Consider the following 14506-nt stretch of genomic DNA (forward strand, 5'->3'; position numbering starts at 1 on the left):
CATTGCATATGCATAATTGATTAAATTATTATCCATTTATGGCCAGAGTATTCTTAATCCTTTCTTTCCTACCTAGTGATTGAGGGGTAGGACTAAAGTCCCAACCCTCTAATCCTGCTTTGATATTTCTTGGGACCAGTCTCCATTCTGAAGCTAGCAGTCAATTCATTAGAATAGAAAAAGGCACTGTAACTTTCAGTTACCCATTAGGCTTTTACAGGTCTAAGTAAAGAGTCATTACTTTTAGAGTCCTAGGCCATGGGGTGGGGTAGCTGATTTTTGGGTAGTGTGAACATACCAGATCTGGCCACTCACCCCAAAAATCAAGCAGAAAAGTAATGGTGAAGTAGGAAAAGAATTTATTATTTAGTGCGGCCACATGGGAAAGCAGGGGTACTAGTGTTCTAAGCCCTGTCTTTGAGAAGCTAACAAGATCTTTGGGATTAAATGGTAAGGAACAAAGTTGGGGATACAAGTATGCATCATATAGTAGCCCTGTTCACACTTTGGTTTGGTTGATCATTACCAGTGATAGGAATGTTGCTGCTGCCTGGGGGTGGTTTTGACTCTTGTTGAAGAGTGTTTATCAATCAGATGTGATTTTCCTGGAATACAAGGTAACTACTGGAGAGTATGACCCAGACAAAGGGCAAATCAGAAAGACGAGATGGAGTTAGACCTTCAGATTTAGGGCAATGACTGGAAACTTCTAGGTGCCACTCAGGTGGTCTGGAACAGGACGTTTATAATCACTGGCAGGTAACAGTGTATTGATTATGATATTCCTGTAAATCTTGAAAGTATCTTGTCTTGGAACCTTCAGCCTTGAAAGTGAAGGATTACTAGCTTTAGATGAACACTTAAATGATTAACCTGCCTACATGCAGAGTCTGGTAGGAATCTGACCCAACGTTTAAGGTAGCAAAGAAGACAGAATGAAAGTAGAGATGCCAAGTTTTTATTCTACTTTTAGTTACCCATTAAGCATCTGCAGGTCCAAGTGGAGAGTTAGTACTTTTAGCAAAAGCAGCCTCAAAGTCCCTGTTTTAACAGTTCTGTAAAATACAAGAACTCTGGGAGTTTTATGCCAGGAAATATATATAAAGACCAAATATGTGATTATTTCACATTATCATAGTTTGCCACCAGTCAGATTTCTCACTGAAGGAAATTTCTGAATAAAAAGTTTCTAAAGAATTTATTTTAGCATAAGGCCCTGGGTTCAATCCCCAGCACCGCAAAAAAAAAAAAAAAAAAAAATTTTAATTTGAAGGAAAATGAGGCTAGAGATCCAAAAAAAAAAAAAGATTGAAGAACAAAGAAAATAATTTTGTGAGTGAATATAAATTAACATTGACTAGGAGGCTGCAGTAGGAGGATTGCAAATTCAAGGCTAACCTGAGCAACTTGGCAAGAACCTGTCTCAAAATAAAAATGACCAAGGATTTAGCTCAGTGGTAGAATACCCTTGGGTTCAATCCCCAGTATCTCAAACCAAACAAACATTGGTTACTTAAAACAGTAAATAAGAAGCTTAAAAATTGTACAAAACTAAAATAACAATAACTTAGCAGTCAAAAATAAAGTTTTGTAAAGTATTGATAATCAGACATTGGGAAATTAAAGGATACGTGTTTTTTTTTTTTTTTTTTAAAGATTTGATTATAGAACTTACAGACTAGTAAAGGAAAAACATTTGGAATGACTGGTAAACATATTACAGATTCAAAGAAAAAAAATGAGAGAAACAGAATGAGACAAGTTGTACAAAGTAGCAGGGAGTAAATATAGACAGATAACATGGTGTGTATGTATATCATTAATTCCACTAAATTTATATGGACCAAGTTCCATTTAAAAGACCAAAGAGGGGCTGGGGATATAGCTCAGTTGGTAGAGTGTTTACCTTGCAAGCCCAAGGCCCTGGGTTCAAATCCCCAGCACCGCCCAAAAAAAAAAAAAAAAAAAAAAAAAAAAAAAAAGATAATGAATATCACCCTGGATTTAAAAAAATCGAGTCAGATTCAGTTTTCAAGACTTAAATGTACACCTAAGGACACAGAAAGGTTGCCAAGTAGAAACATAAAGTGATATACCATGCAGATAATAATGTAAGAAGGCCAATGTGTTTATATTGAAAAAAAAAACAGACTTTGAGGCAGAAAGCAATTAGTGCCCTCAAGTCTCATTTCATAATGAGAAAGGCACAGTTGTTTACAATATGAACAATCTTAGTTAATTAGATACAGAAGAGTAAATGAGACCCAAAGGAAGCAGAAGGAAGGGTAATTAAAAATAGTGGAGGGCTAGGACAGTATTTAGTGCTAGATTGTCTTGCATGCACAAAGAAACCCTGGGTCTGGTCTCCAGCGAACACACACACACACACACACACACACATAAAGCAGAAATAAATAAAAATAGTATATAGGGATACAATAGAGAAAATTAGCCAAACTAAAGTGTAGTTACTTTTAAAGATAACAGAAATTGACAAACCTTCAGCTGAGACTTACCAAGGAAAAGAAGTCTCATATTATGGAAAGCAAATCTAAGAGCAGGACCATTACTACTGATCTAAACAAAATAACAAGAAATATAAGAAAATACTGAGAATAATTGTATACCAACAAATCAGACAACCCAGATGAAATGAACAAATTATTTGAAAGACACAAATTACTGAAATATTCTCAAAAAGACAAACTTGAATGGATTTTTAATAAATTAAGAGATTTTATTAGTGATCAAAAAATTTCCAGAAGGAGACAGGGAAGCTGAAGCAGGAGGATCATAAGTTCAAAGTTAGACTCTGCAACTTAGACATATCTCAAAATAAAAAAAAATTAAAAAGGGCTGGGAAGGTGGCACAGTGGTAAAGCATCCCTGGGTTCAATCCTCAGTATGGGAAGCCTCCCCACCCCTGCCAAAAAAGAAACGTGTAAGCCTAGATGGCTTTTTTTTTTGGGTGGGGAGGGTACTGGACCACTAAGCCACATCCCTGCCGTATTTTGTATTTTATTTAGAGACAGGATCTCACTGAGCTGCTAAGTGCCTCGCTTTTGCTGAGGCTGGCTTTGAACTCTCGATCCTCCTGCCTCAGCCTCCCCAGCCACTATGATTGCAGGCATGTGCCACCATGCCTTGCTCTCCTAGATGGTTTCTTGATGAAGTCTTACCACATTTTTAAAGGATCAACACTAATACTTCACAAACTCTCTTCAAAAATAGAGATCACACTTCCTAACAAACTATTTTATGTCATTATTACTCTGACCAGAACCAGTGACATCACGAGAAAAGGGAACTACAGGCCATTATCACTTATGAACATAGAAACAAAAATCTTGAAGGAAAAAACCCAGTCTAGATTCATATAAAAAGTATTATATACCATACCAAATTGGATTTATTCCAAGAACACAAGGTTAGTTTATCATTTGAAAAATCAATCCCTATGGTATGCCACATTAATAGAAGAAAGAACAAAAACAATATCTCAGTCTGCCATCTCAATGTGCACAGAAAAATTATTTGAAAAACTCAGCACCCTTTCGTGATAAAAACCCTTAAACTAGAAATAAAAGGGAGCTTACTCAATATGACAAAGGGCATCTATGAATAACCTGCAAATAACATACTTAATGAAGAAAGATAGGAAAGTTTTCCTTGAAAATCAGGAAAAAAGACAAAATTTCAACTCCTACCACTTTCTGTTCAACACTGTAGTGAAGACTAAAACCCAGGACAATTAGATTAGAAAACAGTGCAGGAAAGGAAGAAACAAAGTCTCTTTTTGGATGACAATCTTGTATAGTGATTCTCATTATGCTCAGTTAACCAAATCTGCAAATTTATCTACTCACTAAAAATTTATTTGTAACTTCAAAATCTATACTTGTGGTACCCTTATGGTCATTCATGGACATGTGGAGAGGTGAAAATTTTGAGCCAAGCAATGCATTCACATGTAGTTGAACAAGGTGACACTTTTTTTTTTTTAAGTTCTCATATACAGATGAGCAGAAGATGAAGATGCTAGGGTGCAGTAAAATGTAATGCAAGAAGTTCTGGCACTGGAGTCAGTTGAATGGGTTTGAATCCCCTTGGCATCAAACATGTTGCTTAACACTTCATTCTCTGTATGGTAAAATTTTAAAAAATAGAACACACTATGATGAAATACCTTTAGGATTTAAGATCATCATCTTTGTGTGTACATGTGTATGTACATACATATTTCCCTTAGGAGAGAAGGATTCAGTATTCACTAATTCAGTGGTTGTAGCAACTTTGGAGAACATAATTACCACAAATAACTAAAACTCCCTATATATGGAGAATCCTACAGGTTCCACAAAAGAACTATCAAACATAATGAAGCATTCTGCAAGGTTTCAGGATATCAGACCAGTATGCAAAAGTCAGTTGGAGAGCTGGGTACTGTGGTGCTTGCTGAGGGCAGGAGGATCCCAAGTTTGAGGCTGGCCTCAACAACTTAGAGAGAGACCTTGTCTCAAAAATAAAAGGGATAGGGATGTAACTTAGTGATAGTACGCCTCTGGGTTTGATCCCTAGTACCAAAAGAGAGAGAGAGAAAAAAAATAAATGGAATTTAATATAGTAACAATGAAAAATCCAAAAATGAAATTAAGAAAATAATTTATTTTACATAGAATCTAAAATAATAACATAGGAATAAATTTAGCAAAATAAATGAAATATTGTATGTGGAAAGTCACAAAAACATGTTGAAGAAAATTAAAGAAGACCTAAATAAGTGGAAAGTCATGGTCCAGTGGTCCTAGATTGGAAGACTTTATATTTTTAGGATAGTACTTTTCACGTCTATCTGCAGATTCAATTCAGTCATTAAAAATTCCAACTGCCCATTTTGAAGAATCAGTAAACTGATCTTAAAATTCAAGTGGAAAGCAAGAGACCAAAAATAGCCAAAATTATCTTTAAAAAGAACAAAGTTAAAGAACTTAAACTTACCAGTTAACAAAATTTCCTGAAAGCTACAGTAATCTATAATATGGTATTAGCATAAGAATGGACACTGATCAGTGTAATAAAATTGAGACTCCAGAAATAAGCCTTTACATTGATAGGCATTTGCCAGATACCAAGACAATTCAATGGAAAAAGAATTTTTTTTGACAAGTGGTGCCAGGACAACTGGATATCCACATGCAAAAGTATATACCTGGATCCTCTACTTACACTATCTATAAAAATTAAACTGGGCCTTATACTTAAATGTAAGAGCAAAAATTATAAAACTCTGAAGAAAATATAGGTGTAAATCTTTGTGGCCTTACATTTGGCAGTAATTTAGACACCAAAAAGAAATAAAATAAAATAAAATAAAAAAAGAAATAAAGGAAAAAAAACAAATAAATTAGAATTTATTAAAATTAAAAGCTTTTTTGCTTTAAAGCATCCTATGAAGAAAGTGAAAAAGACAATTCACAGAATAGAATAAATTATTTGCAAATCACATATCTGATCTAGTATCCAGAATATATGTAGAACTCTTAGAGATTAGCAATAAAAAGAAAACCTATCTTAAAAGTGGGTAAAGAATTTGAATAGACATTTCTCCAAAGATTTGCACATGGCCAATAAGTATAAGAAAAGATATTCAACATCACTAGTCACTAGGGAATTGAAAATCAAACCTATAATGAGGTACTTCACACCCACTTCAAAGAAGGGAACAATACCAATTATTGTTGGCAAGTATGTGGTGAAACTGATGGTGGTGCAGCTCCTTTGGAAAACTGGAAACCCATCAGAGAGTTGAACAAAACCTTATGTTTAAATATATGACAATATATTTTGAAATACATACATAGATATAACTTGTTCCAGTTAGGATCCCATTATTGTGATTGTACATGATGTGGAGTTAAATTGGTTGTGGATTTATATGTGAAGATAAAAAAGATACGTCTGATTATTTTACTGTCTTTTTCTATTCCCATCTCCCTTCCCTCCCTTAATTCACCTTTGTGTAGTCCAATGAACTTCTGATCTTCTTCTCCCTTGTTGTAGGTTAGCATTCACATATCAGAGAGAACATTCTGCCTTTGGTTTTTTTGGGACTGGCTTATTTCATTTAGTACGATAGTCTCTAGTTCCACCCATTTACTGGCAAATGCCATAATTTCATTCTTCTTTAAGGCTGAGTTATATTCCATTATATATATATATATATATATATATATATATATATATATATATATATATATACACACACACACACACTATATTTTCTTTATCCATTCATCTGTCCTAGGGCACCTAGGTTGGTTCCATAGTTTGGCTATTGTGAATTGAACTGCTGTAAACATTGAAGTGGTTGTATCACTGTAGTGTGCTGATTTTAAGTCCTTTGGTTATAAACCAAGGAGTGGGATAACAGGGTCAAATGGTGGTTCTATTCTAAGTTTTCTGAGAAATCTCCATACTGCTTTCCATAATGATTGCACCAATTTGCAGTCCTGCCAGCAGTGTATAAGTGAACCACTTTTCCCCCATCCTCACCAACACTTATTGTTGCTTGTATTCTTGATAATTGCCATTCTGACTAGGATGAGATGGAATCTTGTAGTATGATTTGCATTTCTCTAATTGCTAGAGATGTTGAAAATGTTTTCATGTATTTTTTGACTATTTATATTTCTTCTGTGAAGTACCTGTTCAGTTCCTTTGCCCATATATTGATTGGGTTATTTGGTTTTTTGGTGTTTTTTGAGTTATTTGTATATCCTGGAGATTAATGCTTTGTCTGAGGTGCTAGTGGTAAAGATTTTCTCCCGTTCTGAAGGCTCTCTGTTCGTGTTCTTGATTGTTTCCTTTGTTGTGAATAAGATTTTTAGTTTGAAATCATCCCATTTATTGATTCTTGATTTTACCTCTTGCAATTTAGGAGTCATTGAGGAAGTTGGTTCCTAAGCTGACGTGGTGCAGAGTTGGGCCTGCTTTTTCTTCTAATAGGTGTAGAGTCTCTGGTCTAATGCCTAAGTCTTTGATCCACATTGAGTTGAGTTTTATGCAGGGTGAGAGATAGAGGTTCAGTTTCATTTGACTGCACATAGATTTCCAGTTTGCCAGCACCTTTTGTTGCAGAGGCTGTCTTTTCTCCAGTGTATGTTTATGGAGCCATTGGCTAGTGTGAGATAACTATATTTATGTGGGTATGACTCTGTGTCTTCTAATCTGTTCTGTTGGTCTTCATGTCTGTTTCCGTGCTGCTGTTTTTTTTACTCTAGCTCTGCAGTATAATATAAGGTCTGTGTCACTTTTCTTGCTAAGGATTGCTTTGGCTGTTATGGGCTTCTTAATTTTCCAAGTGAATTTTGTGATTGCTTTTTCTATTTCTATGAAGAACATCATTGGAATTTTAATAGGAATTGCATTAAATTTCTATAGTGCTTTGGTAATATGACCATTTTGACAATGTTAATTCTGCCTATCCAAGAACAAGGGAGATCTTTCCATCTTCTAAGGTCTTCTGCATTTCTTTCTTTAGTGTTCTGTAGTTTTCATTGTAGAGGTGTTTCACTTCTTTTGTTAGATTGACTCCCAAACATTTTATTTTCTTTTGAGACTATTATGAATGGGATAGTTTTCCTGATTTTGCTTTCATCTGATTCATCATTGGTGTATAGGAAAGCCATTGATTTATGGGTGTTAATTTTATATCCTTTACTTTGCCAAATTCAATTATGAGTTCTAGAAGCTTTCTAGTGGAGTTTTTTGGGGTCTTCTGAATATAGAATCATGTCATTGGCAAAGAGGAATAGTGAAAGCTATTCCTATTTGTATCCCTTTAATTTCTTTCTTTTGTCTAATTGCTCTGGTTAGGGTTTCTAGGCTATGTTGAAGGGGCATGATAAAAGAGGGAGGGAATGCTTTCCATTTTTTTTCCATTTAGAATGATGTTGGCCTTGGGTTTAACATATATAGCTTTTACAATGTTGAGGTATTGAACAAAAAATTATATGACCAAGCAATCCACTCTTAGTACATAATGTAGCAAATTGAAAACTTGTCTACACAAAATCTTGTATATGAATGTTCATTGCAGCATTTTTCATAATGGGGCAAATGTGAACACAGTCCAAATTTCTATCAACTCATGAATGAATAAACAAAATATTTCAAATAATGATACATTACTTGTCAATAGGAAATGAAGTTTGATACATACTACAGTGTGGATGAACCTTGAAAGCATTATGTACCAGGTGAAAGAAGCCAACAAACAAAACAAAACAACCAAAAGAAATAAGCCCATGATGTCTGATTCCATTTATATTAACTGTCCAGAATTGGCAACCAAAAGTTGTTGCCCAGAGCTTGGACAAGGGGGAATGAAGAATCACTCTTCAAGAGTACAGTTTCTTCAGTCATATACTTTAAAAGAAGGGGAGTTTGTGAAATTTTATATTATTTATTTTGTGGTACTGGGGATTGATCCTGGGGCCTCACACATGCTGGGCAAGCACTCTATCACTAAGCTACATTCCCATCCCAAATTATATTTTAATACAAACATCAAACAGAATTTCAAGACAGTTTAGTGTTCATTTTTTGGAAAAAAAAATAACCACATAGATAAGCCTTTCATAAGACTGATTAAGAAAAAAAGTGTGTGCAAATATCAGGAATGAAATGAATATAACATCTGCTTTTGCAGATATTAAAAGTATAATAAGATATTTTGAACAACCTGTGTTCGGAATTGAAAACAAAATTAGGTGAAGTATCTAAGTTCTTAGAAATATATATTTTAGCTGGGCACAGTGGTGCATGCTTACAATTTTAGCTACACAGGAGACAGACAGGAGTATTGCAAGTTTAAAGCTAACCTTGGCAACTTAGGGAGACTGTCTCAAAATGGAAAAAAAAAAAAAAAAAAAGTGTTGGGGAAGTAGCTCAGTGGTGGAGCACTTGCCTTGCATGTGCAGTCCTGTGCGTTCAGTCACCAGTAAAACACACACATACACACAATTTATAAAACTAACAGAAATAAGAAATAGTTTAAAAGTTCAAGTAGTCTTATAACCATCAAAGAAAGGAATCAGTCATGAAAATTTCTCATGAACTTTTAGGTTTAGAGTACTACAAAAATTGAAAGAGACATTGAAGCTAGCATTCCCTTGTTGGAAGAAATTATAAGAAAAATTATAAAAATTATAGGCTAGGTTTACCCACAAACAGCAGTATATAAGGACAGTCAATACCAAGTTGAGTTCATCCTAGAAAAATGATTAATGTCACATTAGAAAATGAATTAATGTAGTTCATCACATTGTCATATCCAAGGAGAAAATACATCTCTATTGTAGGAAATATATGATGAATTTCAGTATCTTTTATGAAGATGTTCTTAAAAAACAGTATTAGACCATTTTCTCATTATGATAATTGATAAACAGTTAAATAGTGAAAACTTGAAAGGTTTTAACTTGAGATCAGGAACAAAACAAAAGCAGGCTGTGGTTGTCTGTAGTCATCATTTCTATTACAAGTTAGTGGGGGGGAAATGCTAAACACAAAACTATCATAGCAGATGATACACAAAAAATCCAAAATATTCTGTATCTTTATTATTATTATTATTTGTAATGGGATTTGAACCCAGGGGCACTTTTCCACTCAGTCACATCTCCAGTCCTTTTATTTTTGTTTAAGGCAGGGTCTCACTAAGTTGTTTATGGCCTTGGTAAGTTGCTGAGGCTAGCCTCAAACTTCCAATCCTACTGAGCCACTGGGATTACAGGCATGTGCCACCGCACCCAGCTAAATCGTTAATTTTAACAAAAGAATTTAGAAGGGTAGACAGACTACAAAATAAAAAGTTGCTACACTGGGCACAATGGTGCTTGCCTGTAATCCCAGCAATTCAGTTGACTGAGGCAGGTGGAGCACAAGTTCGAGGTTAGCCTCAGCAACTTATTGAGATCCTGTCTCAAAGTAAAAAAATAGGAAGGACTGGAAATGTAACTCAGTGATAAAGGTATCCCTTAGTTCAATCCCTAATACCATTCCACTTCCCCTGCCCTCCGCCCAAAAAAAGAATCAGGTTTAACAGTGCATACCTGTCATTCCAGCTACTTGAAACTGAGGCAGGAACATTGGAAGTTGAGCCTTGGCAACTTAGACCAGGTTTCAAGATAAAAAATTAAAAGAAAAAAAGTGTTGGAGATGTAGCTCAGAGGAAGAGTGCTTGCCTAGCTTGTGTGAGGTCTTGGGTTCATTTCCCAGTACCAAAATTAAAAATGAAAAAATTTTTTTTTTGGTATTGGGGATTGAACCCAGGGGCGCCTAACCACTGAGCTACATCTTCAACCCTTATAATGTTTTATTTTGAGACGGGGTCTCCTTAAGTTGCTTAGAGCCTTGCTGAGGTTGGCCTTGAATTTGTGATCCTTCGGCCTCAGCCTTCTGAGTCACTGGGATTACAGGTAGAAAATATTTAATTATAACACAGACACACCCATATATATCTATGTATGTATCTCAGTACTATTTTTATGTAGCAGTTAAGAAATTTTAAAAATCTTTATATCATTAAAAATAATCACACCCAGGAATCTTCCAAAAACTATGTAAAATTATGTATGAGAAATGCACGAAACATTATTGAGAGTTATTAAAGATCTAAGTAAGTAGAGAGTAGTATTTGTGCATTTGAAGTCTCATTTTTATAAAGGGTGTAAGTCTCTCCATGTGTAGATTCAGTGACATTCCATCCATAATCTCAGAAAGTTTATTTAGTTTTAAATAGACTAGGTGATTCTAAAAATAGGAAAATGCAGCAGGCTAAAAAACCAAGATACTTTTGAAGTGAAAAATGAGCACGGTACCAGGACTTGATTTATTAAATTGATATTAAAATTTGTAGTTTGGCTGAAGCAGAAAGATTGCAAGTTCAAAGCCAGGCTCAGCAACTTAGTAAGGCCCTGAACAACTTAGTGAGACTCTGTCTCAAAATAAAAAAATAAATAGGACTGGGGATGGGGCTGAGTGGTAAAATGCCCCTGGGTTCAATCCCTGGTACAAAAGAAAAAAAGAATTGGTATACTTGTGGAACATTTGTTATTATCTAGTGATGTTGAACACATGCATGCATATGCTTTTGCTTAGCAATTCTTTTCTGGATAAATACCTAGACAAATTTGTGCATGTGACCCAATACAGATTTTAAGAATTTTTTATGACAGCATTGTGTGTAATAATACAATTAGTAGAACTAGCCCAAATGTCCATCAGCATTAGTAGAATGGATGAATAAATTCACACAATGGAATATTCCATGGCAATTAAAATTAATAAACCACAGTCACATGTACTGAATATTATAAATAGTGTTGAATTAAATGAGACATAAAATAACAAATAGATGACTGATCATAGGACTTTTTAATGTTCATTTAATCTTGAAGTCATGGCAAGAGGTATTCTGCACATGCCAATTGGTTGTTATTAATTGCTTTGAAGATGTTGTTTATGTTTGATCCTTAGTATTTTGCACATGACTTTGGTTTTTAGAATTAAGTAAAATTATTTTGTTTTAATGTTTAATCCAACAGAATATATCCAACCCTTCAATGATTACATAAAGTACTAAAAATAGGTCAACAGTATCTTAAAGATCTAGCAACTAGTTAAAAGTTATCTTCTCATGGCTATTAGAAGTTAAGCATTTGCTAGACAATTCAGGGAATAATTTTTCAATTGTTTTACTTTTGCTGGACAGAGAACAGTTTGAGTGTGATACAATGAAATACGCTGTAGTCCCAGCTATTGGGAGACTGAGGCAGGGAGATCACTTGAGCCTAGGAGTCTAAGGCTAACCTGGACAACATAGAAAGACGCCTGTCTCAAAAAATAATGACAAAGTTTTGAATGATTTCTTTTAACAGTTTGATTGCACTACTGTCATTTCATATTTATATAAACGGTAATTTTGTGTATATAATTTGATGCATCACTATTTATAAGTTACATTTAAAAACAAATACAAGGGCTGGGGATATAGCTCAGTTGGTAGAGTGCTTGCCTTGCAAGCACAAGGCCCTGGGTTCAAACCCCAGCACTGTGAAAAACAAAAACAAAAACAAAAAACAAAAAAAAAACAAATACAATTACATAATTACATAATTTAACTTTTAACTTAAAAATATTTAGTTGTTCCTAAACCTGCATTAAATAAAAAGAGTGGTAGAGCACTTGCCTAGCATGCATGAGACCTTGGGTTCAATCCCCAGTACTGCAAAAAAAGAAAAGAATAAGCTTTGTAATTCTTATATAAGCACAGATACACATAACATTTTGGAAGCAGACTGTATGTCTGTGGTATGAAAATATCATAGGTGTCTCTTGGGATGTAATTCAATGGTAGAATGCTTGTTTAGCATGCTGTGAGGCCCTGGATTCAACCCCCTTCACTGCAAAATAATCAATCCATGATAAGGGGGATGGAATGGATAGGAGAAAATTTCTAAAAAGGCTTCTTAGGGTTGATGATGAAGAAAAAAGGTCAACAAACACTGCAGTTTGTAAAATATAAACAAAAGCAGAGAGATGATTACCATAACATTCAGGATAACTCTGAGGAAAGGGTAGATGTTGGGTGCTTCTCGAGTGTTGATTAGTCTGTTTCTTCACCTGAGTGGGCCACTCAGGTGTTTGTCTCGTAGTTATACATTAGTCTGTGTATTTATACATGTGTGTATTTATTTATTTATTTTATTTTATTTTTAAAAATTTTTAGTTGTAGATGAACACAATGCCTTTATTTTATTTATTTATTTTTATGTGATGCTGAGGATCAAACCCAGTACCTTACACATGATAGGCAGGCACATTACCACTGAGCCACAACCCCAGCCCCTGTATTTGTGTTTTATGTACTTTTCTCTGTATTTGTTTTATTTTACAGTGAATGTTTATAGATTTTTAAATATAGAAATGCAAAATGTTATTTTGTTTTTATATTGTGAACTAAATTTTCATTTTAGCTAAAATTCTTAATTAAAAAATAGATGTTGATTGATGAAACTGAAAAAAACCAGAAATGTCTGTCTCATTTTGTTTTTCAGGTGGGCCCAGTTCTTCATCCATCCACTAATGATCAGAGATGCAATTGACCGTGAAGTCGAAGCTGTTGACAGTGGTAAAAAAAGTGCTTCATGTTTTACTACACAATTTCTTTCCTTATTGAACCAGTTATTTAGCACATTTATCATTCTTTATCACTAGGCCATTTTATTTTTATATCTTAAAGGGCAACATTGAAATAAATGTGTCATGTTTATTCCTGAAGTCAATAAATGTCTCATTCAGGATAGATTTGAAGTAATTCTAAAGAATGGTAGAATTTAGTTTATTCATGGTTTGTTTTTTTGAGAATTTTTACCATAGTGGCTAATCTTTTGTAGGATAGTAGCCTAATTCTTTTCTTTTCTTTTTTTCTTTATTTTTATTATTATTATTATTATCATTATTTTATTCATATTGGTGTCTGAACCCAGCAGGGCTGTACCACTGAGCTACATCCCCAGCTTTTAGTTTTTATTTTGAGACAGAGTCTTGCTAAATTGCTGAAGTTCTTACTAAGTTACTAAGGCTAGCCTCTAGACTTCCAGTTCTCCTTCCTCAGTTGCCTCCTGAGTTGCTAAGATTATAAGCAGGCATGCACAGGAAAGTAGTAGCCAATTTCTTCAAGCTAATTAGATATTAAAGCTTTAAAAGTTCACATACTCTTTCTGTGTGAATAGACATTTTTCTGAGGCTTCATTTCAAATATACTGTCCTATATATTTTTCCTTTGTTACTTGTTATTTATGTGCATAGGTGCTTTGTGTCCTTAATTTGGTAGTTATAAAAACAATTGTTATATATTTATGGATGGAGAAATAAATCCCTGAGCAGGAAATGCATTTAACTTTACTTCTTGACCATTTCTCTTAACTTCAGGATTTAAAGAATACAGATAATAAGGAAAACTATTTTTAATAGGGTGAGATTCATTAAAGCTCTCTACTATAAATAATTCTTAATTACATAGCACCAATAAATATCACCATGGTAGAGTAATCCTACTTGCTTTATTTTAGTATTACAAATATGTAGTATTAGTAGTACTAATAGAGTTGGGGAAACTTTAAATTTATATAGGTTAGGATTGGCTTGTAGCAACTGAAGAGTCAAGGTGTCTGTATTTGTTTCAGTTTTTATAGTATTTTCTCCCTTGGCTTCATTCAGTGTCTAGTTCTAATAATGACTTAATACATTCAGTAGGCTGAGTAAACCACAGATGGCCAGAAAGCCATTTTTCTGGAAGTCACCATACCTGTGTTTAACTTATAGAAACGTCAGTAGCTGTGACCCTCAATTTATTTGTAACAGAGGATAGGATAGCTTAGTTTCCTCCTAGCTTGAGTAGTTTCTTTAAATCAAGTTTATTTCTTCATTTTACTTGCCT

General features: G+C 34.2%; 1 protein-coding gene across 1 annotated transcript in view; it reads left to right on the forward strand.

Annotated features, from left to right (window-relative positions):
- Nucleotides 1–14506, forward strand: part of Nrdc (nardilysin convertase) — a 90637-nt gene that overhangs the window by 33393 nt on the left and 42738 nt on the right. Inside the window, 1 exon segment of the mRNA XM_047549355.1 lies at nt 13122–13195. Within this exon segment, the coding sequence (XP_047405311.1) occupies nt 13122–13195 (74 nt within the window).

Source organism: Sciurus carolinensis, chromosome 1 (genome assembly GCF_902686445.1).
Source record: "Sciurus carolinensis chromosome 1, mSciCar1.2, whole genome shotgun sequence".
Classification (NCBI taxonomy): Eukaryota; Metazoa; Chordata; class Mammalia; order Rodentia; family Sciuridae; genus Sciurus; species Sciurus carolinensis.